The sequence below is a fragment of the Prenolepis imparis genome, unplaced genomic scaffold (assembly GCF_030444845.1).
Source record: "Prenolepis imparis isolate NDT839.2.m4 unplaced genomic scaffold, iyPreImpa1.0 SCAF_212, whole genome shotgun sequence".
NCBI classification, from domain to species: domain Eukaryota; kingdom Metazoa; phylum Arthropoda; class Insecta; order Hymenoptera; family Formicidae; genus Prenolepis; species Prenolepis imparis.
The window spans coordinates 26579-51639 of record NW_028141370.1 but is presented as its reverse complement, the minus strand read 5'-3'; the positions used below and the strand labels follow the sequence as shown (position 1 = coordinate 51639).

General features: G+C 36.8%; 4 protein-coding genes across 4 annotated transcripts; 2 read left to right on the top strand and 2 right to left on the bottom strand.

Annotated features, from left to right (window-relative positions):
- Window positions 1–8424: 8424 nt before the first annotated feature.
- LOC145948014 (uncharacterized) lies at window positions 8425–9249 on the top strand. The gene has a single exon (XM_083057781.1). The coding sequence runs from the start codon at window positions 8425–8427 to the stop codon at window positions 9247–9249; it is 825 nt and encodes a 274-aa protein (XP_082913907.1).
- A 4633-nt stretch (window positions 9250–13882) lies between these two features.
- On the bottom strand, window positions 13883–16543 carry LOC145948013 (uncharacterized). Its single transcript, XM_083057780.1, has 4 exons — window positions 16278–16543; window positions 14836–14903; window positions 14529–14727; window positions 13883–14454 (listed from the first exon to the last, which is right to left on the bottom strand). The coding sequence occupies exons 1-4, from the start codon at window positions 16378–16380 to the stop codon at window positions 13883–13885; spliced, it is 942 nt and encodes a 313-aa protein (XP_082913906.1). The 5' UTR covers window positions 16381–16543.
- Window positions 16528–17743, bottom strand: LOC145948011 (uncharacterized). The gene is made up of 3 exons (XM_083057778.1): window positions 17390–17743; window positions 16702–16862; window positions 16528–16637 (listed from the first exon to the last, which is right to left on the bottom strand). Exons 1-3 carry the CDS (start codon window positions 17625–17627, stop codon window positions 16539–16541), a joined length of 498 nt encoding a protein of 165 aa, XP_082913904.1. The 5' UTR covers window positions 17628–17743; the 3' UTR covers window positions 16528–16538.
- An 874-nt stretch (window positions 17744–18617) lies between these two features.
- Window positions 18618–21216, top strand: LOC145948012 (uncharacterized). Its single transcript, XM_083057779.1, has 4 exons — window positions 18618–18725; window positions 18833–19218; window positions 19462–20192; window positions 20237–21216. Exons 1-4 carry the CDS (start codon window positions 18618–18620, stop codon window positions 21214–21216), a joined length of 2205 nt encoding a protein of 734 aa, XP_082913905.1.
- Window positions 21217–25061: the final 3845 nt, after the last annotated feature.

Sequence of the window (25061 nt, the reverse complement as noted above, 5' to 3'; positions counted from 1 at the left end):
CCGGAACCGCTCTCGCATAACCTCGGGTGCTTCCCCATGGCCCGACCCGTTTCCGGGCCCTTCCCGAAGGGCGGATTCCCCCCCTTTATCCAAAACCCGTGCTCTTGCGAGCTAGAGAGGAAGACCAGGCTACCAATCCTCCTCCCCTCGTCCCTGGACGACGTGCAATGGGAAAGAGAGCCCTCACTCCCTTTCCCTGACGAACCGGACGGCGAGCCGCATAGCGACTCACTCACACTCTCCAAACATACGACAAAACGCGTATGGACGAAAAGACAGAGGGCGTAACCGAACCGGCCACTCTCCCCCCATCGAGGGAGAGAAATGCAGGCCGCAGCTCCCATTACCACACTAAACTTTACAACAAACGTAAAGTAACAAGGACAGGAGGCGTAACCGGACCACACGATCCCCGTTTCCGGGGAGCAGGTAGGCCGCAGCCCACATATAGACGTTAGACTTAGACGTTAGACTTAGAAACAACAAGACCACAGACAGAGGACTCAACCGAAAACCAGCCGCTCTCCCTCCAAAGAGGGAGAGAATGCCGGCCGCGTTCCCCATACACAATATTAAGACGACTCATTCGCTCAAACCACGCAAAACAGGAGAGGGAGGTAGCCCGACGCTAGCCGGGTCCACCTCCATCTCCTGCGACACACTAACAGGCGAACACCCAGATGACCCCCCATCGGGGCGCCCCGGGGCCTGCCTCCGACCCCTGGGAGCATCCTCGCGTCCCCCATCGACCCGCTTGGGCGGAACGACCAACTTAGCACACCCGGACGAGCCCAACCTGTGCCTCGCCGGCCGCCCACGCCCCGCGCACGCGACACAATGCAGAGGGGCCGCGCACGAGGCTGCTCGATGTCCCTCCTTGCCGCATCTAAAACAGCACGCGGTGCGATCCACGGAGGAACCACACCGCGATGCCGCATGCCCGAAGCTCAGGCAGCGGAAACACTGAATGGGCCGGCGACTCAGCGGATGAACCGTCAGAGTCGTCCAGCCCACACAGAGCCCCCGCGCCACCATGAGCCTACGCGCCGCGATCGCCGGGCACCTCAGCCACAAGGTCCCGTACCGGGCACCCTGGGGAATCCGGACCTCTCCGGCCCGAATCTCCCCGACCCCGCATCCACCGACAGAGGCCACCTCCGCCAAAATCTCGTCCCTCGAGACCAGGTCGGTGACGCCCTTAAGGCGCACCTCCTCGGTCCTCGAGGGGCGAGCCACTCGAACGGCCCGAGAGCCGGCAAATACCTCAGAGAGGCTGGCAGCCAAAGCGTCCGCCCTCGCCTCCGACCCTTCGCCCGGGACTGTGAGGAGGATGCCACCGGCAACTCCCCACCGCATCCGCAGTCCACCAATCCCCAAGTCCTTCAGACTTACGCCCGCCTTCGCCTCGGACAAAACCGAGGCGTAGGACGGGCGATCCTCCCCGTCGCCCGCCACCGTCAACGAGACGACGGAGGCAAGCGGTACGTGGACTCTCTCCCGAGTCCCACGCGCAGAGTCCACAACCGCCGGAACCCCTCCACCGGAAGCTCCGCCAGGCAGACGTCCACGCCGGATCTTCTTCCTTCTTCGTCTTTTAGACGCCCCAGCCCGAGAGGCATCCGCGACACCCTCCGCAGCGGCAGAGGGCGCGGAGCCCCCCGAAACCGGGGCGGCACCTGCGACAGACGCACCTCCTCCACCCGCCGAGGAAGGGGGCACGGGAGATTCTCCAAGAGGAGGAACCCCGACCCCAGACTCCCCGACCGGACCCGGCCGCAACGCCGCCAAGACCGCCGAAACGACATCGCCCCTCATATCCAGCAAACGCTGATCGAGGAGCGACGTCATCTCCTCCAACAAAGTCGAGGTGCCCCCTGCTTCCTTAAGAAGCGAGAGAGCCCCCTCCGACTCCACACAACGCTTGGATGCCTGAAGCTCCTCCAAGTCTTCTCTCTTCCTCTTCTTCATCTCCGCTACCTTGGCCGCCTTCTTCGGTGCTTCCCGATAAAGGAGGCGCTCAACCTCCTCCCCAAGATTGGGAAGACTGGCTCTGAGAGCCCCCAGCTCTCCAGTCACCCTCGAGACCTCCTTCTCCAGGGTGGCAACCCGCCTTCTCAATCCGGCATTCTCTGTTCTTATGCCTTCTACCTCGGGGACCGCTGAAACAGAGATCCTCTCCTCGCACACCCCTATGATCTCCTCCAGTCTAGAGGAGGAAACCGCCAACTCCCTCACCAAAATTTCCTCCAGCCCGGTAACCTCGGCAACCTTCCTGATTTGACCCAGATATCTGTCTGCCAGAACCTTAAGGTCCAGCGCAGAGACACTTGTAAGTCCCTCCCGGAACTCCTCTCTGGAGGGGAGCTGCTCCCGACCCATCCTCGTGAGACTTGGACCGATAAGCGGATCCAGCACCCTATCGGCATCCTTGAGAAGGATTTCCTCTCTGAGCGCAGCATTCAGGCGCTCTTTCGCCTTAGCGAGCCCAACATACTCACCGGTCGTAGCCGGTCGACCGCGCTTTTCAACATAGGTTGAAGACTTACCTTTAGGGATCCCCTTCTTCCCAGATGGACCTGCCCTCGGAGAGACCCGTCCTCTCGCAGGAGTCCGTATCTCGGTCAGAGACACCAACGCCTCATCCTCCCCCAATGGTGAAGTCGACCCAATGGAAATGAAAGAGGGGTCATCCTCCCCCGCCTCATCCGAGGTGTCACGAACCACTTCCACCTCCAACAACCGAGCATGCTCGCCGGAGTCCCTGCTCGGTTTCCGCGAACTCACACACGACCGGGGGGGCTCAGGAGAGTCTCTCCCCCGTTCACTCGCACTACTCGTAAGAGATTCCACTGAAGATTGAGAATCTTTCTCCGACTCGAAAGGATCCCGATAGTCCTTAATCATGTCCGACTGCAACAGATTGTCCCTGAGGTCTATGAGGAAATCGAAATCTTTATGATTTCGATCTTCCTCTGAACAGGCCTCAGTAAACTCCACAATCCGCCTGCGGATCCTCCATAGTGGCAGATGGGTGTTCTTCCACAAGTGCACAAGACCATCCACTGTATCACGGCGTACATCCCCACTAGCCCGCGCGATAACCGTTTCCTCTGGTGCCCTCGCCGTCAAGCCACCAGATGGCCCGTCGTCCGATGACGACGAGGGGAAACCGGGACAATATCCCCCCCCCGCCGGTTCCTGGTATCCGACCCCAGGAAAGTCTTTCTTTTCGTTGTACTGTCCATGTCGTATAAGTTCTTCACGTTGGTTTTCTGTCGGGGTTTTCCTTCCCTTAGGAGATTGTCTCACCAGACTAACGAAGCCTCCTCTCCGGGATTTTTATCGAGGTTTTCCTTCCTCTCCCAGCAGTGGGCCAACTTCCGAAGAAGAAGACCCTATGGGACCCGCTGGCATCCCCTTGTTCCATCAAAGATGGAACTGTACACTCTTAGCACCCGATACAAGTATCGGGTGAGCTCTCTCACTACGGCAAAGTGGTGTACGACGAGAGAGCAGACGACTCGTCTAATATCGCTTCGAAATTATTATCATTTTCCATTTTTTTTTTTTTTTTTTTTTTCTCACTACTATGCAACTAACATTTCGCACAGGACACTTAGCTCTTTACTATATGAATGCTGAAGACTTTTTGAAGCGGAGACAGACTCTCTCCATAAGTTTCAACCCCCATCCCTCTCAAAATTATCGCAAAGGAATATCATAGTAATAAAATCGAGCGCTATCTGTTTACGACCGATTTTCTGCGAGGGTACAAAGCAGCCGAACGTTGGCGCCGATACGTTGCATTCTTCCTTAAAAAAAAAAAAAATATTAAGAAAAAATGTTTCGCTCTCGTTTTTATGGGAGTTTTTCCGCGAGGGTACAAAGCTGCCGAACGTCAACGCTTTTGCACCTAATCACGTTTCAACATGTTCGTCGCAGCGTCAGCCCTAAAATCTTCATTTCTTTCCTAATGATAAAATGTCCATAAAATGAAAAACATAGTTTTATGGATTCTAGAACGCTCCGTTGACAAGTTCGAGGAGCCGGACATCGGCGCTTCCGTAATAAAATTATACTAACGTGGGTACAAAATTGTCGATCATCGGCGCTTGTTCTATACCTTTTTGGGAAAATGTCTAGGATCCCTCATAAAAAAAAAAGTCGTAAAGATATCCATCTACAAATATTGCACTCAGAAAACTCCCCCTCCTTTGTCGAAACATCCCCTCCACCCGCGTGACGTCAGCCCCCGCGCCAACGAGATACCCCTATCCCGCGTGACGTCATACCCCTCGCCTCGGAGAACCCCCCCCCCTCCCCGCATGACGTCAACCCCCGCGCCCCGCACCCTCCTCGGAGCCCCATGGGTTAGAACTCTCCTAGTATATCTACTACTGTCAATAAATTTCGTATGTCCTACCGTTAGTACAACTATTTTTGTACCGTTTAAAATTACCTGAGGTACTAATGATGTTCGATTTTCAACGATATATTGCAAAATAAATTGTGCATCAAACGATTTGGCATTATGCGCGATACACATTAGTCGCTTAAAATATTTCAACGGGCGCGTCGCGAAATCTACGAATTCCTGCACCGGGTTACGACGAAATATATATTCGCGAACTCCACACCATCGACATCTCACCGACGTTTCGTTTATATCGGCACACAACATACAAATTTGTTGTGCAACACAAAGTGTAGGCACATGAATTTTTACACTGTCAGTACCTTGGAGCGTTTGATCTTGTCGCGTCTCAAAATCGTAAAATATAAATGCTACGCGATTTCTTTTATCACATGTACGTTCACTCGGTCCCTCCTTTCCACAATGTTGCAGCTCTCCATTATCATCGATAAGATCGGTATTAGAAGTGGCGGAATCGTTATCGGGAGGGATAGGAAGCATGTAACAAAGGTGATTTAAAGATTGGAGAGAACGACACACGTTACAGTAACTCGCGCCGCATTCGTGACGTTTATTTTTATGGATTAAGCAACCGCAGCCGTTGCAAAATTGTACAATTTCACAAATACTCCGTCGCGATTTTCCATCGTACGATTTTTGAGTGCGGTGACGCTCCAAGCATGCACGGTTAAAAAATTCACGTCTACAAATTTCGCATCTAATAGGCTCCTCGTTAGTCAACTCATACGACGGAACGGCATTACAACGAGGGCATTTATTAGAGCATCGATGTCCATCCCTATCGATGCGATAGCTTATGTTACAGGGAACGCAGTAATCTCTACCCCCAGAGGCGGCTCTTAAATTTAACATTACATCATAATGTTTAATATTATTATGGTATATTATATTTAAGCGAGAGTTCGTTTCGCGATGATGATTGGCTAGAAATTCTTCTCCGTCGTATAACGGTTTACCCCAATCAAAAGTATCGCCATTATATATTACAATGGCGATATTATCCGCGGCGAAATATTGCTGAAAGCGTTCGATTTCGGGAATTCCACAGCCTTCCTCCGGAATCGCTACACCGGCATCGCTCATTAGTTGCAACGCTAATTCTCGTTGTAACACGGAGTTTTGTCTTCTCATTGCATTCCATTTTTCGTGCAAATGTCCCATGCGTAAATTTCCACGCTCGTTGAAAATTTGCGCAGCTACAAGTGCACGAGGAAGACATAGATTATCTGCGTTAGAAATTGTTAAAATAGAACGCTTAGCAATAATTTCACGGGTAGATGCGTTAACATTTCGTCCGCGTCCCGCAGGGGATGTGACTCTAAAAACGCGAATGTTAAAATCTTGCGTCATATCGAGCCCACCGGAGCTCTGCGATAACGAGCTTACAAGTCCCCAAATATTTTCATGTGTCAAATCGCACGAAGGTCGGAATGATATACCGGCTGGACCACGGATTAAATTCTCGGAGTCAAAAGAAAGCCCTATGTAATCGCTCACTTCACATGACTGTATTGCGTATGTGTGGAGTTCGCGAAATGCGCTTTCTAGCCACTCGTAAACGTTCTCATCCTCGGGTACCGGTCGTATATGAAAAGTCGCCTCTCTTCCCTCTATTCCGAAATTTCTAAAACGTCGCGCGTTTTCCGCTAATAATACAAGATATCTAAAATTATAATTTACCCGACGAGCTATTTCTTCTTCTGCTTACTGTGTTGCCTCGTCGTCTTCTTCTTCTTCCTCCTCTCTCAAATTTTCACCATTGGCGACAGGGAGATTGAGAGATTCCTCGTTGGCTTCTTGCCGTTGTTCCACGCTCCGTCCCCTACCTATTTGCACTGAGAAAAAGATTAAAAATGATTTATTTAAAATAAAAATTCAATAAAGTAATGTTTTACTCTCTCGTATTGGAGTTTTATAAAGAGATGTTAAAATTCTAGCAATGACTCACACTTATCCTTTGTTTTTCCTCTCTTTTTCCAATGAGTCTTTATGGTTACACCGGAGAGTACAAAACACGGATCGATAATTGGAGAGTAAGAAAATTCTAATAAAATTTTATTTAATTAAAATAAAATTTAATCAAGAAAGAGATAATTAGTTAAATTATGTAAAGTCATTACCTTCCACTCCTATTTCTTCCTCTCCCTCCTGAACTTCCTCTTCTCCTTCTTCTTCTTTCTCCTCATCTTCTTCTTCTTCTTCTTCTTCGTCGCCCCCTTCTTCTCTTTCTTCTTCTTCCTCCTCATCTTCTTCTTCTTCTTCATCTTCTTCTTCTTCTCTTTCATTCTCAGAAGAAGAAATTGCATCTTGCTTATTTTCTTGTTGTTGTGAAAAAATAGTAACTTCGTCGAAGGGACTTACTTCACGAGGAGTTTGCTCACGTGGTTCTTCCGTGACATTTTTCTCACTATTCGGTTCATCCTCGGTTAAATCAATAACCGGATGTTCGATCTCCGAATTCGAAATGATACGCGCTCGTCCTGAAACATCCAATATTTTAAAATTTCTTAATAAGAATATGATACTTTACTTTCTACCGAGGTTTAAGTTTATATTAAATACTTACGAGAGGGTCCTGCCTCGGGCGAAGTATCCGCTCGACGTCTTCTATCACGAACTAGTGATAACCGTAAATCTACTCGACGATTCTCTATTATTCGCGGAAGCGCACGAAATTGTCCAACTTCAGCGATTAGCCCGAGATGAGTGTTACGTTGCTCAATGTCTAGAAAATTATTAATTTTTATAATTAAATTTGCTCTATAATTACTTGTATAATAGAAAAAAATAAAAAACTTACCATTTTCAACGCTCCTCGGAAGAAAACGTTGATAATGCAAGAGAAGAAATTCTATGTGTCCTCCCACATCTTCTTCGCTATCACCAAAATATCGTCGCGCTTCTATCACTTCCCCGGCAATGTACAAAAGTTCACGAGTATTGACAAAATGTCCTAGACGGAATAAAACCGCGAGCACTACGCTAGGACACTCACCCGCGAATTTTCCAAAAATATGATAATTTGTTTTATCGATGTTCGATAACTCCGACAAAAATTTTCCCAAATTTTTTCCGCACAAACTCTGGGAAAGCAAAATACAGCTCTAGATGACATTTCTAAGATTTGCCATAATTAAATTTTTTTACACTCACGCACACGTTGGAAAACACAAGTAATTCGTTAGCGTAAACTCGAAATTGATTTTTACTAACGCTTAAACTCGTATTTATACCCGTTTTATGAAAACGCCTCTTTCTAGGAAGGAGATTTGGAAAAAATTTCTCAATCTCCTATTGGACAAGATTATTTTACAAAATTTAATATTCCCTGAAAGACTTTCGGGGGAAAATCATAAATATCAAGAACAGATAATTTTATGTATCCCCCTTTTTTATGTATCGCCCTTTATTTATACTGGATAAACTTTACGATAAGGTTTCAGAAAGACTGAGGCTGAAATAAGCAATTTCTAGGTTTTTTTGTCATTACTTATTATCATTCTTAAATACCTAAATACACAGATTTTCACATTTTTTCCCCATGTTTCAGAAATTCTTCTTTTTTATACTGGATAAACTTTACGATAAGATTTCAGAAAGACTGAGGCTGAGATAAACATTCTTTTTTGTTATAAAATTTATCTTGGAATTTATAGCTTGTAAACAATCGCGTTGCATTTTTGTCAAATACAGCTGTACATTCTTAATAGTTTATATTCTACTAATATTTTGTTTTTTTATTTCTTCTAAATTGTTTGTAAAATTCCATATCAGGGTTGATTTTTATTATTGGGCGCGCGCATTTTTCCTCCACTTTTCTATTTTATCTCTTTTTCTGTGGTTATTCGGAAAGAATAATCTCATTCATTCGCCGACATCCAAACGCTCAGTTTCGTTAATAAGAAAGTTTACGATCCTCGATACTTATTCAACGAATACTTCTCTCTCGACGTATATTCGATAATTTTTTTCGAGAAGAAACAGTCATCATGAGTAATCACGAGGAAATTTCGAATTTTGTGAAACCATCGGCTTTCAACTGTGTTTCCAAACCAGGATGCAACAACGAGGAAAAAATAAATCAGCATATGCTGTTGTCCACAACGTATGGATTGAATTCATCCTATACAAAGAAACTTCATGTGGGACTGATGACTGCGAACGGAGACGAGCTGGATTTCCAACCGATTGTTAAATTAACATCTCATGGAGCGTCAGGGATTTGCTTCGATATGGAATCGTGGCAGAAATTTCAAGAAAATATAGAACGGATGTCTCCATACTTAAACGGTGATAAAATTAATTTGAGTTCAATTATTATCAACAAGATAATTATAAATTTTACCACCGCGTATGGAGCAAGAGCTGTTCTACTAGCGTATCGTGAAAATGAACAAGGAAATACTTCTTCCGATAACGTCGAAGATGCGAAAACAAACGCACCAGTAGCGAAGAAACGAAAAACTTACAACGTCTCAATAGTGATGCAGAAAGCAACTTTTTTAGGATTAGCAAATATAGTTGATTGCGTGAACGCAAATTTGAATCAATTAAATTTAATTTCTTGCAGTGTTAACGAATGTGCGCGGTATCTAATTAATGAAATAGAAATGAATCTATCGCTCAATAAATATATTAATAACAGCGTTATAAAACTTACAATCAGAGGTAATAGCAAGGAAATAGAGCGTAATGTATGCACACAAATAAAAGATTTAACATTTCTCGATGTATATTTTGAGATAACATTTTTGGAATTAGTCTCGCTTTACTTCAATCAAATAACAAGTATAATAGTAATGAAACGTGTTTGAGATGGTGATAAGAATTACATAAATAATTAATTTCTGTTTCGTGTATATAAAATCAGTCAAAATTCGACTTTGATCGTCTTTGTACACAAAACAAATAAGTCATAAATTGTCGGGTCATAAAAAACTGTCAGCTCTCAAAACACCAACAGAAAATAAATTTCTAACTGTTACCGCATTGTCTCGCAACCGCCGATATCACGAGAAGCATGCGCGATAGTATCACGTGGGCCTACGTGGGCCAATCGATCGAGTGATCCAACACCTTGCGCATGCCAGGAGCGTGCTTACTCCGCGCAGATTATGGGACGACCAATTACACTTGGCGCCCTTGAGTCACCTCGACCAAATTTAAAACTATACGAAACTATTGGCGCAGCACAAAAGGGGCAACTCCCTCGTAAAGGTAATAAAAGGAGCTCGCCCGATCGAGCACCAGCTTTTATCGCTGTTCACCGCTTAATAAAACCGCATATCGCACACTCGCTGAAACCGCTTATTTACCGCCGAAAACCGCTGTTAAATTGACGTCGACTTTGATTACTGGATTAATTATCTGTTTAACGACAGAATTGCTTGAAACTTATCAACTGTGAAACGTATTTAATTTGTTGAATATTAAACTGTGTTATTAAAACGAAAAACGGAGTGTCCTATCCATCAACTGCCAAGTCGATTCCACTCTCCTTTACGTGCTCTCGAACAAAACGAAAATTGTATCCATGAATATTTTTATAACTTTTTGTGTAATAACAACATTATTTTATATAAACCACATATATTTTTACTCAAAAAAGTCTAATTCTTTCTTTCCCTCCCACCAACCAAAAATTTTCCCATCTTGCATGCATGCACGTTTCTGTTCACCTCTCCCAACGACGAGTCGCTTCGTCATACGAACAACAATACACATATCACCATTCCCGTGCAATCTCTTCCTTTTCAAACACATTTTACCGTGATTATCTTCGAAGATTTCCTTCAACGCTCCAGAATCTATGCATGTTTTATTATCTATTTTTTTCTCACGACACTGTCATATCGTTAGCCATCCACTTATAATATTGTGTAATCTCTTCCTTTTCAATTTTTTCTTACCGTAATTATTATCGAAGAATTCCTTCGACGCACCTTAGAATTCTTTTTGTTACCTGAGGTGCCGATAGTACCCGTCAATGTGACGTTGAGTAATCGGTTAGGCATAATTACGGACGCTGGCCGATTGTATTTTTTGTATATCTTTTTGTTTCCTTTGTTACCAACGATATCTGGCAATGCGACGCTGAGTAAGCGCTCGGCCGAAATAAATGCTTGTGGTTTTTGTTAATTTTTTTCAGCGCTATACATGGACGCCGGTGCCCATTCGCTCTACTGCAAGAGGTAGACGGGGATGGCATACTCCCTACAATGATTTCGGTATACCACGGCGACTTCAGCATTTTATCGTTATTTTGTCGGATAATTTTGTCACCCCTCTGTCATGTCATTAGTCGTCTACTTAAATATAATATTGCGTAATCTCTTCCTTTTCAATTATTTCTTACCGTAATTATTATCGAAGATTTCCTTCGACGCACCGGGACCTATGCAAATACATTTTATTACCCTTTTTTATCTCACCGGCGTGACCAATCGGCATTCCCCCACCATTCCCCTCTCTAGAGTCCGCGGCCGAGTGGTGGGGGAGGGTTAGTTTGACGGGCCATATCTGACAGCGTCAGGGACCGAGTGGTGGGGGGACGGCGCCAGTGGCCGAGTGGTGGGGGTTTGTTATGACGGGCCATATATGCCCACTTACTACTTATAGTTTATAAATAAAAAAATATTTCACGAAACTATCAACGATTTATATAAATTATACATTATACATTTCAGTTTTTTAAATCATTATTTATAATAGATCTAATGATAACACAAATCTATGCACATTCATAAATATTTCTAAATATGGATTTAGATCTCTTTTCAAAGTAAATATTTAACATTAGAATATTTAAAATCTATAAATTACTTTATTGAACCTTCATTACTTACTATTAATTCACTTCTAACACCGAAAAAAGTTGTAATTTGTAAGACTAAACTAGCAATAAATTTTATTTTTTCTAAAATAATTCTAGTAAAATTTTTTGAATTTCTAAACGTTTTACAAAAATTTGGAATTATTATTAATGTTAATGGTCAAGAAAAACAAATTTACTTTACTCTAGCCTATATTGTAGAAGACAACTTAGGACTGAATACTATTTTAAGTTTTACTAAAAGTTTTAATTCATAAAATAGTTGTAGAATTAGTTATGAGGATAGTTTCAGATAAAAAGTTAAAGAAAATGTCAGTTTTTAAGAATAAGAACAAAAACGAATTATTCACATTTTATAGAAAATAGTTTTATCGTACAAGAAAATTGCGTATTTAATGCAATACCAAATTTTTATGTAACAACAAATATTAGTATCGATCCAATACATGACTTATTAGAATGCATATGCAGGTACAATGTCGCAAAACTTTTAAATAATTTTATGTTTAAGATTACGCTAATTACCACACGCTTAATTAATTTCTACAACAAAGGAAAACAAAACATTTTTTCTCCTTCAAACATTTTCAGCCGGCAGTCGAGATCATTTTATTTTATCACAACAATAAACTCGAATCATAAAGTTTGATGATTATTTGTTTTTTTTTTTTTTTTTGTATAAACACTTTCTACATGACAAACATCTAAAATCTAAACTGCCGGATAAACAATCACAAAATCAAGAGCATGCGCGAGCTCATCACGTGGTCTTGAATCTACCAACTACAGGAACAAAATGACACCGTGCGCGTGACAAGTATGGACTTAACTCGCGGAACCCACTAATAGCCACCAATCTAGCGCGGCGCCCGGAGGTCACCTCAGAAAATTAAATTTCAGAGAAAACTGATTGGAAAGTCGACAAAAAGACGATTGCTTTTTCGCTGTAATAAATGGAGCGCGCATGGGTTACGACGCTCTCAGCTTAGTACTCGCTTTGTCGCACGTAATATTCTTTTCGCTACTTTATTTGATCGCTTCGGATCACCGCCTTTCTCTTTGTAAAACCGCTTGCTATGCAGCCCAGTGCTCGCTAAAAATTAACTTTGCATTAACATCTTACTTAAGACCAGGGTTGGCAAAAAACTTGTTTTTTTCATTTTAAACAAAAAACATTGATTTTTTTGTTTAAAACAATGTTTTTTTATTTTATACGTGTTTTTAAGTAAAGTAAGAAAAAAACATGTTTTAAACAAAAAAAACATGTTTTAAACAAGCAAAAAAACACTTGATAGCTTTGATCTGTGTAATCGTAATGTAATGTTCGACCACTCGCGTCGCTTGATTCGACGCATGGACTACCGGCTTTTTACCGCTGAGCGTGCAAAATGTGGACCCTGGCGAAAATAGGAAGTTTTATGCACGTTTGTTTGACGTTTACATGAGCGTTTGCAGAAATTTGTTGAGAGTTTAAAAACGGTCAGTAAGGAGTTTGTAGAGCAGAAATTGCAACACTGCAGCGTTTGAAAGGCGTTTGTATATAGCGTTTTTGAGAGTTTGCACAGCGTTTACATAACATAGGACGTTTGCTGAGAGTTTTTATAACATTTATAAATTTTCTATTAAGCGTTTAATAGGCGTTTACTTTCATCATTGAAAACTGTGTGCAGCCTCTATTAAGCGTTTAATCGGCGTTTATTCTTGTTAGAAAAAACGTCGTAAAGAACGTTTACTATGGATTTGTAAACGTTCAGTAATTGTTAAGACTGGTTTATAGAGATCGTAATTGGTTTCTGTAATCATAATTGTAATTGTAACATAAAGATTTGATCAATCCTATTGTTTGATTCGGCAGTCCATATGCCGAATCAAGCAACGCGATTAATCAAATCCTTATGTTACGATTACAGTTACTGAAAGCAGTTACGGCCTCTATAAACTAATCTTTAGTCTGAGGAAAAATCACTGAAAAATGAAAGACAAAAATACAATCAAATATAAACAAAAATCATTTATTATGTGAAAATACACACTCCAACTAATCCAGGGTATACTCAAATCTTATAAATAAATTCCCTGAGGATTCCATGATTTTCCAGGTACTTTTGTTCAAAATTTCAGGTAAAATTAAAGTATTTAAAAAAATTTTAAATACAATTTTAAAATAAGTTTATTTCTGTTATACATAATTTTTTAACATAAATAAAATATTTTTTAATATATATTTTATAATAAAATTTATTTTAATATACTTTATATAAACTTAATAAGTTTTATATTCTTTAAAAGTATATTTGAAAATGAAATTAAAAAGAGGCCATTTTTTTAAGAATTCCCTGAGTTCAAAATAAATACCATGAGTATTCCAGGATTTTTCAAGGTAGAAAAAAATTCCCTGAGAATTCCAAGTTTTCCAGGTTTTTCCAGGGAGTATACACTCTGTAACCCAATAGTTCACAACCAAAGAGAAATAAATACCAGTCTTACAATTTAATGACTTAAAGAGTGGTGTATGTGGCTGTAGTAGTCCTGAAAACAAGAGAAAATGTTAAAATCAAATCAATAAAATATTTAACAAAATTGTTTTTAAATTTAATAGTACATACTGAAGATTCTCAAATGTCGTTGCTCTTGATGTTGATGGCGGAATATTTAAAAAATCGAACGGTTGTAATGAGGACTGCGATGATTGTTGCTGTGGTGGCAGTTCCTGATAAAAATAATTGTTGCGATAGTGGTTGCTGAGATGAGAGTGGTTGTTGGTGTTGTAATGACAACTGTGATGATTGTTGCTGGAGTGGCGGTTCTTGGTGCATTAATTGCTGCGGTAGCTGCTGTTGCAGTAGTGATTGCTGAGATGGCAATGGTTGTTGATTATTATTTTGCTGTAGATGTGGTAGTCGTTGGAGTTGCTGTATTATTTGAAGCAGCGACTGACCTCTTCTTGTATATTTGCGCTTTGGATCGGTGGGTCCACTTCGTCTACGCTGAGGGGCATTATTGTCGAGGTTTCCATCTCTTCTCTTCGTGTTAACGCCCCGAGGGCCTTGCATATCATAGGCCCGATCTGCGAGATAAACGGGGAGTGCATTCACATACTTCTCCACTTCTGTAGTTGAGTATTTTGAATGCAGCTGCCCATTCTTATCCCAAATCTTCTGTTTTACTAACCAATCGCGGTGTAGGGCTGTAAAAAATCGAAGTTTTTAATATAATCTAAAATTATATAATTTAAAAAAATCTATTTGAAACAGTACCCACATTTGGCCACCATGAGGAAGTTCGAAGGAAATCTTTCGTTCTCAGTATGTTTGTTGCTGATTCGCACCCTCATAAGGTGCGCTTTCTCACCGAAGACTCCTTTAAGAAGAGCATATGCCCAGTCAGCGTGGCTTTCTTCCACATTTATTAATTTGGTATATGCTGCTTTGGAGCAGAAAACTGCATCTCCAAGAGGTACCTGGTAGGGGAGAACACATGAAATTAATGAAATTAGAGAAATAGAAAGCAATCAAAAGTGTTGCACAGAACTCCCTTAATCTCTCTCACGAAGTAGCATTCAACTTACCTTCTCTGTGTCTGACGAAACCTCACTGGTGGAGGCTGAACTTGTAGAAGACAGTGGTGGTCTCATTCCTAAACATGAATAAAACATGAATAGACAACATGAATAAATAACAGTGATCTCCATTTCTATTTCAGACATGCATTTTTTACAATTACTTCATATGCAAAGTCACACATAATGTTTTATAAGAGCTCGGAATTGGTTTTAATATACAAAGCCTTAACCCTTCATGTTTTACAAGCACAGAAATATGTACAAGAAAAAATTCAAACATCAATCAAGAAACTTTTTAGTATTACTAATGTGCTATATATGAAAATAAAATAAAATAAAAACATGCCATTTCACATTCATCACACAAGAAAAGCGTAAGACTGCAAATTATACCTTAAAAGTGGAGGAAATCTCCAGATTAGCGAGAGAACACATAAGATCACTTGAAACTCATAGTTGAAATAAAAGCGAAATCTAACTTAATCAAATAATTTACTTTAAAATAAACACGAAACCAATTACAATTAGATTGCACAGACAACAACGTACCAAATCTGCCATAATAACATGTGGAGCATTATATCGCACAAGAATTTCTGCATGTTGAAATGAATCACGTAGTGGCTTCTTTAGAATATTGTCACATGTCGTATTTTAAAATTCTCTAACTGTCAAGTTTTCCACATCAAATATTAACGTTTTTTAGACCTTTTACTTTTCAAGGTCCACAGCAACCATGTATTATATTTCTTGCATCTTACAACAGTGCTTATATAGAAGTAGTTTTAAAATAATGTTTTCGACGGTTGTCATGCCCTACTTTCATAAAAATATCATGACTAACATTCAAGTAAACTTTTTAATTATAGCTGTCTTTGATACTACACTAATTATTTTGATTACTTAAATACTGCGCACAATAGAAAAAATATTAGGAATAAATATTAAATATCACACACACACACACACACACACACACACACACACACACACACACACAGAGGAATAGGAATTATTTTAAAATAATAAAATAAAAAAACTTTGATATAGGAATACAAATTCAGTATAAAGGGCTTTTACTAACTAATTAGTCCTTCATACTCGAATTTGTATTTTTATATCAGTTTTCTCAATTTTATTATATTTTAAAATAATTCTTATTTCTAATATTTAATATTTCTAATATTTAATCTTATTTCTAATATTTAATATTTCTAATATTTAATATTTAATATTCTTAATATTTTCTATACTGTGCGCAGATGAGTCTAAGTATTTTGCTTATTATATTAATTTTTATAAATTTGTATTACTGTTATTATTTATTATCAATATATGTGTAGTTAATATATTACTCTAATTGTAAGTTTATTAGTCTTCAATATTTTCATTTTCGGGCAAATTGTTCAACCAATGTTGCACATACGGATAAGGCTGTGGGAACTTACTTATCGAGTCCCCTACATTTGTTATATTTCTCTCCAACTCGGCGAATTTCTCCAAGTTTACTTTTCCTGCATGATCCAATTTCTTCTGAAAATTTTCTTGCATTTCTTCTATTTTTGTCTCTATTTTCTGCAGATATTCTTGGAGAATATCAATATAATCTCTCACTACTTTAGGTGAATTATTCCTTTGTGCCTTCAATGAAGATTTCAACTCTTCATTTTCTCGTAAACGTTGAATTATGTCTTCATCATCTGCGACACTTACTGATGCATCACATTATTTGAATTTAGATTCCTAAATGACAATAATTTGGCATGGATTGCATCGGTAGCATCTTTTTTAGTCTTTTTCCTATTTTTCTGAAACAAAGAAAATGTATCAGTAAATTGCCATATGTCAAACATTTGCAAAAATTATATTTACAGTCAAATCACGATTGCTGATGATGGTCATATTACATGAGTTCATATTAGCTTGTTCTGATGCATCATCAGTTGAGTTTGGTTCTGATTCGTTTTCACTAAACAAGATAGGCCAACTAATTCTTTTTATATGTATGGCATGCTCCAATGCCTCTCGAGATTCTGTAAACCAAAAAATTTAATTTTTATTTATTTTTATTTAATTTTGTAATTGAATTGTTCTCGTAAACTGAAAACAAATGATTCAAAAGACCACCTTCAAACAATTATAAAAATACTATCTGAATATTTCTTAGAACATATATTCACCAGAAGGGAATTAAGCATCGAACTTGCATTCAAGAGCTGTGCGAGAGAGAAAGGTAGTGACTGACTATCAACCGCAATACGCATGTGCTGATATCGTCGTTGCAATGGGACGATTTGTTTGATTTCACTGACTTTTTGAATATGTCAAAACCAAATTCAGATAAATCATCTCACGGCAACGATGATATCAGCGCATGCGTATTGCGAATGATGGTCAGTAACTACCTTTCTCTCTCGCACAGCTCTTGAATGCAGGTTTGATGCTCAATTCCCCTTCCAGTAAATATATGTTCTAAGGTGCATTCAATTATCTTTGTACAATCCATCAACATTTTTAGGTTATGATTTTTAGGTTTTAGACTTAGGACAATATTACTTACCAGCAAGCAATCCGATTAGAGCATACCACTTGTGCTCTTTTCCATCCTTGCTGCCGTGCGCAGTATTAACGGTATAAAATTTTGTTTTCTCAAAATCAGTTAAAGATTTCGGATTGAATGCTACCCGTTCACCTTTTCTGATTTTTACTTTGATTTTATGCACTGGTAGTACTTCTGTTTCATTGCCACTTTTATACTTCACCAACGCATACCACCCAGAATTATCCACTTCACTCATAATAAAGATTAAAATAAAAAACAACTTATTTACACCCGAAATTGAAATTTTTATAAAACGGATTCACAGATCACTCGCAGTTCGCAGTTTCACACGTCTGCTTCACGTTAGGTTAGGTTTCGTTTTCCCGCCTTCTTCTCTATCTCAGGCCTGCGTACAATAGACTCGACCAAAGTTTCTCTCTGGACTCGACAAATAAACGAATACAATCACTGTTACCTGAAAAAGAATCGCAATCGCAGATGCAATCGTAGTGTGATACATTTTAAATTCTCATTGTAGATACCGCTTTTCAAGTAATATTTCAGTTAATTTACATATTGTTCTTTACTAATTTAAATTGAAAGCATAATCTAAAATGGGACGTTACAAACGTTTTTTGTACACTGAGGAAAATATCCCTCGCTCCACCGCTTATCGTCGGCGACAACGAGCTGCTAATGAGGCATATCAAAACTCTCATAATTCTAACCAGTTAACATTTTCAATGAACAAAAAATGTAATACTTCGGCGGAACTTTCACAAAAAATTTGTTGATATTATTTTACTTGTGTTTGATATCAAAGTATGTATTAAAATTTTAATATTACCAAATCAAAAAAATTAATTAAAAAAATTTTTTTTTAAATGTTATACTTCAGAACTTTCACACAAAAAATTAGTTATTGATTCATATTATTTTACTTGTGTTTGATATCAAGCAGTATGTATTAAAATTTAAATATTGTACCAAATCATCACTTTTAAGTAATAAGGACTAATTATATTTATAATATAATTATAATAATTAATAATATATTAATATAATTAATCCTTATTACTTAAAAATGATGATTTGGTACAATATTTAAATTAATACATACTTGATATCAAACACAAGTAAAATAATATGAATCAACTAATTTTTTGTGTGAAAGTTCCGAAGTATAACATTTTTTTTCACTGAAAATGTTATTTTGTTTCAGAATAATACAATATTATTTACAACAATGTCAACATCACAGAATGATGTTGAAAGGACGGATACAATATCACAAGACAATTTTATGTATGTCAATAGAGTTACTGATGACTCACGTATGTCACATTCTTGGCAAGTATGCAATAATTTTTTAAAATTCTGAATATTATATTTTAGTAGAATAAGATGCCCATTTTCTTAATGATTATTTTGTTTTCATCTTGCATTTCATTTTTCTTTAAGAGCAATTCTAATGCAATACAAGAAGTCATCACTGATATGACAGAATCAACTAAATCTGATATTCCATTTAATAGTGATGAAATCATTAAAGAGATTGCCTTAGATTTATCATCAAAAAGTTCAGAGTCTGCCTCATCATCAGAGAGAGACTCAAGGCCTAAATTATCATCAGAGGAAGACTCTCTTATTGATCATAATAACAGTATGGAGACAAAGAATAAGAAATTCTTAGAGAGATTGTGTAACTGTACAAGCACTACAGCTGGTGATGTTGTTTTCATGTGCCTTGTGTTAGGAGTGAGACATAATTTAACATGGGAGGCACAGGTTGACATTCTCCGAATGGTCAATTCAATTTACGACAAGGAAAATATTCCAGAAACAAAGTATAAGTACTTTCAATACATAGAGAAAGAAAAAGAGAGCATATCTTATCACATCTATTGTCCAACATGTGAAGTATACTTAGGGGAAAAGAGCTGTTTGCCAGAATCTGTGCATTGTTCTTATTGTGCTAATAATGTTGATGTATCTCAGCCATCAAACTTTTTTTTATCCATATCATTAGAGTCGCAGTTACAAAAATTAGTAAATGATTCATGTATAGCATCCTCATTATTAACCCATAGATTTAATCGCAAGAAAGATCGCTCTGATGCTTTCGAAGATATATATGACGGAGAGCAGTACAAAAAGCACTGTGGTTCTGGAGGAATACTCTCATCCCCTTTTAATTTTTCATTTTCTTTCTTTACGGACGGTGTACAAACTGAAAAGTCGACTGGTAAATCATTGTGGCCTATTTATGTAACCATCAATGAACTTCCATTTAAAGACCGTAGCAGATATATGCTTCTTGCTGGACTATATGTTGGACCTAAAGATCCGAATCAAATGGTTTTCTTGCAACCCTTTGTTAAAGAAGCAAATAAACTATCCTCTGAGGGTTTTTCTTGGATTTACGAGGGAAAAGAGGTTGTCAGTAAAGTCATCTCTTTATGTGCTGTAACTGATTCTGTTGCACGGTGGCAACTTCTCAACATGCAATCTTTCCATGCATTTTATGGTTGCACATTCTGTTATGAGAAGCAGGAGAAAACAGGACCAAGATCGAGGTGTTTTAATATCCTCTCTGAGATAGCAGAATCCACTTATCAGGATGCAAAAAGAGCTTATGAAAATAAAGATGAATCACGTATAGATAAGCGACATTATAAAGGTGTCAAGGGCCCATCTATTTTGATAAATCTACCTTATTTTGATTTGATTTGGGGTTTTGTCGTTGATTACATGCATGCTATTCTCTTGGGTGTGATAAAATCTCATATGGAATACCTGTTTGATTCTACTAAAAAGAAATGTTGGATAGATATGACAGATAAAATTGCTTTAAAAATTTGACAGACACAATAGATAGCCGTCTTCTTAGCATACAACCTCCAACAGGAATAACTAGAAGTCCTCGTTCAATCGAACACTGTTGTAAGTGGAAAGCTTCAGAATGGAGGTCGTGGCTCTTGTTTTATTGCATACCATGCTTACAAGGCCTACTTAAAGACAAATACTTGACTCATCTCGCTATGCTCTCTCAAGCAACTAATATTCTCCTTCAACATTCTGTATCTCGTACTGAAATTGAGGAGGCGCACAACCTGTTTCTTCAGTACTGTTATTACTTCCAAAAATATTTTAAACCTAAATACACAATCTACAATCTTCATCTTCTTACCCATGTATGCAAATGTGTCATAAACTGGGGTCCCTTGTGGACACACAACGCATTTTGTTATGAAAGACAAAATAGACATTTATTACAACTATATCAGAGTCCGTTTCAGGTTGTTTCACAGATTGCTCGTAAGTTTCTTATGTTCAATTCACTGCCTATTCTATGTGAGGAGCTTGTGTCATCTGAAAGTACTATTGATTTCTCAGAAAAAGTTTTAAATAAGAGACTTAGATTTTTTGTACGTTCTGATGGAGCACTTCTTCTAGGGAAAGGAGAACGTGATGTTTCGCTTTTGTCTGAAGAGGAGCTTGAATGCTTTGTTCGTTTTGGATATTTTAACGTTAACAATTTTACTTTTTTTAATAGATTATTATATAATGGAATGAGGTATACTTCCTCCCAATATGTCGATAAGAAGAAGAACAATGATTCTTATGCCATCCTAAAAGATGGGAAAGTTGTGAAGATAAAATACATTGTCATGTCACCATTAGGGAAAATTTTACTTCTTGTGCAAACGATAAAATGTTCCAGACGTTTATTAATTCAAAACGATTACGTTGCTCTAAGACATATCCTCAAAATTAAAGGAATTGGCAAAATGCTGTGCATCAAACTGTCTCTCATCAAACAACCTTGTGATGAATTTACCTAATAATACCTACGTGAGTGGATTGTCTTTTGGGACCTTGTCATCGGGATTGATAATAAAGGTTTTAAATTGATGAGTTTTTTTGTAATGTATAGTTTTTTATATTTTTCATTTTAAAGAGTGCAAAATATCAAAAATTCGAGTTAATTTTTATATAAAGAATTTGAATCCATAAACTTTCTCTTCTAGTAATTAGGTTATTTAGATATTAAGGATTTTCACATTTTGTATTTTATTTATGCAAATAATTATGTTGTATTTTATATATTGGAACAAGTTGATCTTTTTCTTTTACCTTGTTTATATCCTATACTTTATTTCCAAGAGTGCACGCGAGCATTTTATATAAACCAGGACATATCGCATTTATTTTTCAAAATATTTATGGAATAAACTATTTCTCTCAATCACTTATAATAGATAAAAAATATAAAAAATAAAGTTATACTAAAAATTATATATGAAATATTTTGATCTTTTTTTTTCTTAAAATTCTTTTTTATAAAATAATTATATTATTCAGTTTCTTTATATAAGTATATAAGTGCGTTCTCTTTAAATAAAATAAATAAGTAAAATCTGAATTGAAATTCTTTACGTCTTTCTTTAATTTATACCTTAATTTACACTTGACCCTCTAAGCTGCATTCAGAAACGTTCTTGAGTGCATTATTCTCTCTTTCTATATTACTGAAAGAGGAGGAATGCACTCGGGGACGTTTCCGAACGCAGCTCTATGTGAGTGAAAATTAGAAAGAGGCTTATTAGATGAAACTGAAAGAGAGATCGTTATCAAAAAACGTTTGATGAACGGAGGCAAAACGTTTGTCTTACGGTATTGGGAAAAGCGTTAGCTAAACGTTTGAAAAGTCTGACAGCAAACTTTCTGCATGAAGGTATATCAGCGTTTACTGAACGTATCTAAAAAGCGTTGCCTCAGCATTGCAGAACTTTTATGAAACGTTACATACAGCGTTTATTAAGTGTTTAGAAAGCATTCAACATCCAATAGCGTTATGTAAGCGTTTTTACAAAGTTTGAAAACGTATAAACTCTCAGAAAATCCTCATCAAATGGTTGTCAACGCTTTATAAAGCTTCTTATTTTCGCCAGGAGACAACTGGATTGTTTTTTAGTTGGTTCAAAGTTTGGAGTTTACCATATCGGTTTTTTTGGTTTTGAATTTATTAATTATAATAATTATCTACATAGAGTACATACTAGGTGGCTTGCATTAAAAGAAAATGTTAATACTGTAACGTTTGACTTATTGTTAGTAACACAAATTCATACAGCAATTGCTTCTTCTGCTGGCATAGAAAGACTGTTTTCAGTTTTTGGTTTAGTGCACACAAAACTGAGAAACAGATTAGGCGTAGAAAAAGCTTCAAAATTAGTAACAATTTTGAAAGCACTCAATAAAAAGGTTGATCAAACTGAGATTGAAACTGAGTGTATATAATATAATCTTTTAAACAAATTTTTCTTAGTTGAGTAATAATCCTTTATTAATATATAAAATTATATTCTTTATTTTATTTTGAGTTATTAATTTTAAAATTTATTTAATTTTAATTAAATTTATAAAAGTAGGTATTAAAAAAATACCCAATATGCAATGACTGCAATGCAATTCCCAATTCCAATATGTTATTGTTACCGTTCATTTTTTTGTACTTAAATGTTTATTATTTTTTTAGTTAAAGGAATAACATTATTTAATTATTTGCAATAGATAAAATGTAAAAGTAAAATGCAATGTGTTATAATTTAGATTTTAATAGTTGCAGATAGCTTTATAATTTATAAGTAGTCTTTAATATATTCAATTATATATTGATTGTTACTTAATATATTTAATATCCAAAAAAAATATTCTGTTAAAATAATACTTATCTTATTATTTTTATTTCATTATTTATATTTATATTTTTATATCTATATGTTACATATAAATATAGATAAAAAACTAAAAAAATTAAAACAAAAACCTTTTTGCAACATTAGTTTTGCACGTCTATTAGTTTTTGTTTGTTTTTGTTTTTCTTTACAGTTTTTTTTCAAATAATCATATGTTTTAATTGCAATGTTTTAAACAGTTTTAAACAGTAGTTTAAAACTGTTTAAAACAAAAATGTTTAAAACATGCCAACCCTGCTTAAGACAAGCTTTTGTTTTAAATAATGTATATAGTGTTTTTGTCATAACTTGTGTAATAAACATTTTTTTTGCAAAGTGTGAATGCGCGCTTCACCGCTCAAACCTCTCTTCCTTATTTCTATCGCGTTTTCGGACTCGCTCGCGAACATTAGTTATAAAATAATCTTTCTTTTCTTTAGATATTTTAAACGAAAGATAAATCTATTTATCAGTAGTTCCTCTAATAAAAACATTCCTCTAATAAAAACATTCCTCTCAAATTACAAGATTTTATTGAAAATAATTTGATAATTTTTAACAGAAATGTGAATCTGAAATATTTTATTTAATTATAAATCTTAACTTGATAATTTAATACCTAAAAACAAACCTCACTGGAAACTGTACTTAATGTTACGTGAAATTATTTATATTATTACATTGCTAATCTTTTTTGCTGCAATTATTGGTTTCTTTTTATTTGCATGTGAGTGAATATTTAAAACAATTGCTTAAGTTTTATTTAAAACAAAATTCAAAATAAAACATTATTTACTAATTCATTATTCTATAATGAAAATATGTGGACCATCAAAATATATGCTATCAATGCGATTCGAAGCTAAACACAAACAAATTAAAGAATACAGTAAAGTTGCTTATAGTATTCATATTATACATATTTTATCGGATATAAAGTGTTATATATCTTTTTCTTCAACTTCTACACACATTCAAGGCTTGAATTTCAAGCTCTTTAGTTATTTTATTAGTTAGTTTATTTGATATTATTGATATTATCAAGTTTATTATATAAGTATATTATGTAATATAGGACAAATAATATAAGCAATTTAAGACTGTTGACAAAAAATATAATTGTTTTATTTCTCTTGTCAAGAACAATTTCTATTATAAAAAATAAAAATCGTAAATAAATTGCGTATATTTACCATAGTAAATTTAATTGTGTATATTTACTATAATATTAAAAGCTTAGTGTTAAAAGTAAAAAATATTTTAAATATTTATTTAATAGAAAGAAAGATTTAGGAAAATAAAAAAATATATATTAGTTATGAGAAAATATTTTTTTTCTCATATTTAATACTTTTCAGAAACAAAACTCTCTAATTTAAAAAAGAAATTTTTATATTACAAAATATAAATTATTTTCTTTAATATTATCCTTTTTTAGGTTTACGTTATTATTTTCGTAACTTAAACTTTTCTTTTTTTAAATCTAATAAATAATTTCTTTTCATATAAAATTACAAACAAAATTTAATTAAATTAAAAAAATATTTAGTACATTTTAATAACACAATTTTTTTATTTTAGATATGCTTTTCTAAATGTAATAAAACAATCTTTTATGTAAAAAAATGTCTTTTAGACATCATATTATAATATGTCTTTAAGACCTCTTTAAGATATCTTTAAGACGTCTTATGTCCCGTTTTTAGACGTGATGTTGTCTGGGTTGTTTGACTTTATTTAAAATTCTTTTATATTAAATATGTAATATTTTGTCATAATATATATACAAAATTGTACTTCAGAAATTGAAGGTACTTAGGTACCTTGGCTGCTGGTTAAATGAGAAATGGGACCCTGACGATGAGATTAAAATCAGAATCGAGATTGCGAGGGGGGTGTTCCGGAGGATGGGGAAACTCGTATGCGGCCGCGGTCCCCGATTTGAGACA